The sequence below is a fragment of the Sinocyclocheilus anshuiensis genome, unplaced genomic scaffold, assembly GCF_001515605.1.
Source record: "Sinocyclocheilus anshuiensis isolate Anshui unplaced genomic scaffold, SAMN03320099.WGS_v1.1 scaffold9, whole genome shotgun sequence".
In the NCBI taxonomy this organism is placed as follows: domain Eukaryota; kingdom Metazoa; phylum Chordata; class Actinopteri; order Cypriniformes; family Cyprinidae; genus Sinocyclocheilus; species Sinocyclocheilus anshuiensis.
In genome coordinates this window covers 610,855-614,849 of record NW_015540887.1, presented here as the reverse complement: position 1 = coordinate 614,849, position 3,995 = coordinate 610,855, and the positions used below count along the sequence as shown (strand labels likewise).

General features: G+C 37.3%; 1 protein-coding gene across 1 annotated transcript in view; it reads left to right on the top strand.

The window, feature by feature from the left end:
• Positions 1 to 3,995, top strand: part of LOC107688718 (unconventional myosin-XVI-like) — a 218,296-nt gene that overhangs the window by 138,374 nt on the left and 75,927 nt on the right. Inside the window, exon 24 of the mRNA XM_016486454.1 lies at positions 3,759 to 3,931. Within this exon, the coding sequence (XP_016341940.1) occupies positions 3,759 to 3,931 (173 nt within the window). The remainder of the gene's footprint in view (positions 1 to 3,758; positions 3,932 to 3,995) is intronic.

The following is a 3,995-nucleotide window of genomic DNA, read 5'->3' as shown; positions in this document are numbered from 1 at the left end:
CACACACACACACACACGATGCGCAAAACTCCGCATTTGAACAGTCAATAGCAAATACTTAAACTAATAACAAAACAGTAGCTGATTCAGAAGCGCCAGATATTCATAGCAAAGTCAGAATTACCTCTTCTCCTAGGTTCACGAAACGGTCGTTCATAAAATGCATTGCTGTTCTGTTGTAAGTAATCTTAAAGATTCCTAAATGCATCTACTTTCGGAAGGCCAAATAAAGTGCTTTTGCTTTCGCACTGAAACACAGCGTCTCCCTGACATGGCTGCTTCAACACTACTGCTGTTCCTGAAACCACGCCTTCTTTCTTTGCATGCACGTTTGGGCGGTATTATGCAAATATTTCCACATAGTGAGGGAGATATGTGGGGGCGGGTTAGAACGAGGTGTTTTAGGGGGGTGTGGCAGAGTCTTAACTTTGATAAAGAATATCTCTTTGGTTTTGAGACTTTAGTCTTTGAAACTTCAGGGATCTTATCTATGCACAATCAGCTTGTAACACTCCAAAGAGAAAGGAAAACTTGAAATCGCATCATATGACCCCTTTAAAGATAGAATTATAGAAATAAAAAAGAATTGTAATCATTCTAACAATAGAAATATTGAATTTGCTTGCATAATAAAATATAAAATACTACACAAAATGCTATAATAGTGAATCATACTCATTATGTCATGCCACACGGATGTGTCAACTACAAATCAAATATTTAATGTCAGCTACAAATATTTAAAGGGATAGTTCACCCGAAAATGAAAATGTTCATGTCGTTATAAACCCGTAAGACCTTTGTCTTGACCTTCAGAACACAAATTAAGATATTTTTGATGAGCTTTCTGACCCTGCATAGACCGCAACATTGAAAGAGAAGAAATTGTTGAATAAAGTAATTTTTATTTTCTTTGCACACCAAAAGTATTCTCGTAGCTTTATAAAATTACAGTTGAACCACTGATGTCACATGGACTATTTTAACGATGTTCTTACTACCTTTCTGGGCCTTGAACGTGTCAGTTGTGTTACTGCCTATGCAGAGTCAGAAAGCTCTTGGATTTTATCAAACATATCTTCATTTGTGTTCTGAAGATGAACAAAGGTCTTACGGGTTTATAACGACATGAGGATGATTTGATTGACTGATTTTATTGACTGTTGTCCAACAGGTTTCCTACATAGCCATGTTAGTTTCAAGTCTTCTCACATAATAGCATCATTTAAATAATTTTGTTTTAAGTAGCTGTGTAATATGCTATAAAATGTACACTTAGCTGGTTATTATCATAAAACAAACCACTTCTGACTAAAACGAGGGCCTAGTTTACCCAGTTTATTTTGTGGAGTTGACCGTCTTACTGTACATTATTCCTTCCTTATTTTGCAGCTAAAGCCTTCAGTGTAACTGTGTGTGTGTTACAGAAGCCTCAGGGTGTGCTGTGTATCATTGATGAGGAGAGTCAGTCCCTCAGGCCATGTGAAGTCAACCTTTATAAGCGACTGCAGATACAGCTGGATTCCTCCGGTTTGAACGCCGTCTCCCTCACGACCAAGGATGGCAACGGGAACCCCCCACCCAAAGACCAGGGGCCATCGTTTACCGTCACTCACTACGCTGGCAAGGTGGGTTACGGGAAACTGCGAGTTAACACATGCACATGCTGAGTTCACGGTCATGTGCTCAGCCGGAGGCTCACACACAAACACAACACACATTTCCCACATTTCCGAGAAGCCCTCCAGAGAGTCAACGCGCTGTCATGCTGAGAGTGAGGGCTATTGAACTCATGGAACTCATGTGTGTTTGTGTGTCCTTATTGCAGGTGACCTATGACCTGACCGGCTCACTGGACAAGAACAAGGATGTTCTTCCCCAAAACATCTTGTTTGTTAGGATTTTCTTCCCCAAAACATCTTGTTTGTTATGAAAAGTAAGGATTGGGTGTTTTGTGTTCTAGTCATCCTCTATATGGTCAAAAAACTCACCATGGTAACAGTATTAAAATATAAAATAGCTTAGTTACTACAGTTATTGTTACTATAATAAAAGAAAAGGAAATTACAGGATATTAATTCATAATTCACTACCATACAAAAGTTTGGGGTTTGCAAGATATTTAAAAAAAAATTAAAAGGTCTGTCTTTATGCTCACCAAGGCTTCATTTATTTTATTTAAAAAAAGCAGTAAAAACTGTAATATTGTGAAAAACCTTATTACAATTTAAAATAACATTTTTCTATCACTGTGTATATTTATTATGTATGTATAAATACACACACATGCATGTATATATTTAAGAAAAAGATGTAACATTTATATATTAAATATATTTATATATGAATATAAATATATACATGTAAATATTTTCAAAATATACGCTGTATGTGTGTATTTATATATACATAATAAATATACACAACACACACACATGCATTATGAAAACAAAAACTTTTATTTTGGATGCAATTAATCGTGATTAATCGTTTGACAGCACTAATTTTAATATATTTTAAAATGCAATTTATTCCTGTGTTGTCATTAGTCCAGTCTTCAGTGTCACATGATCCTTCAGAAATCATTCTAATACCAGGATACATTTTATTTCAGGATTCTTTGATGAATAGAATGTTCAAAATAACATTTATTTGGAAAAAAATATATAAAAACACCACTCCAAAATTTTAAACGGTAGTATACATTAATTTTCAGTTAGTAACATTAAAGCTGCAGTCCGTAAGTTTTGCCTCTTTGTCGCCATCTCTGTTTGAAAACCTGGAATTGCAGCTGTGTGCAGAATTATCTAGCTTGCGTGAGTTGTGAGTCGGCACGGCTCCAGCGCGGATTAATCTAATGTTCTGAAGAGTATGTCTGGCAGTCAGTCACCGCACCGGTGTGATTACTATACTTCGCAATCACAGATTCTAGCCTACGTCTTGGAATATGACCAAAATCATGGCTCTTTTCCAAAACCTTTTGGTCTACTTGAGTAGAATTTTAATGCATCATAAATGCATTTCTGACACCAAAATGCTGCCAAAAGCCTGCCTTTTAAATTCTTCCTTATGATGTATTCTTTGCGATAAATGCATTCCCACAATGCATTGCCTTGAGTGAAAAATATCCACCCAAGATGTTGAACAGTTTGAGAAATGAACACGTTGTAACACTACACCTTAAAGTACTGTTATACATAATTTAGTGTAATTACAAATGGATTATGTTATCTAATATTTGTTTGTGCACCGCTTATTAGCATATAAGTTGGTAGCTTCACAACATTCTAACTCTATACTGTTAAAATGAGTGAGTCAAATCTTTTGTGCGCTTCATATAAAAAGCATTGTATGTAAGACAAAATGTATAGTGTTCAAAATAATTTACTTCAAAATAATTTACATGGTTCATTAGTAGTGTCGCTACTGAAATAGTTACTCCCCAGTGTTGTGGACATGTGAACTCTGATCTTAGCATTTGTACCTGCTGCAGTGCATTTCGTGTACGATTTAGCATTCACCCTCTATACACATCCTCCTCTCCCCACGTTAAGCAAGTCAGAGGTCAACATGAGGCAGGAGCGTGTGCACACGGAGAGATTTGAATGGGTGCTGTTATGTTGTTTGTGAGGGTGTCCGTGGGGGATGGTGTAAATGAGGGGAGACAATTAGCTTCGGCGCCTGGCGTAATTAAGCTCCAAACGTGTGTAGCCTTGTGTTTATTTTCTGTCTCCATCTTTCTCTTCCCCCCTGAGCAGCAAGTGAGAACGTGCTCATCCATCAAATGTTCCAGTGTAAGCTGACTCAGACAGGCTCATTGGTTCCCCACCATCAGCGACTGAAGCTCCGCGGGCCCAAAGGCACTTTGCTTAACAAGAGCACTACGCTAAATCCTGCCAGAGACGCCAAGAAATATGTGGAACTGAACAAGGTATCTAAATACACCAGTGGAACCTTCACAGCCTGTTGGCACTAATTACATTTTTAACAGCTTT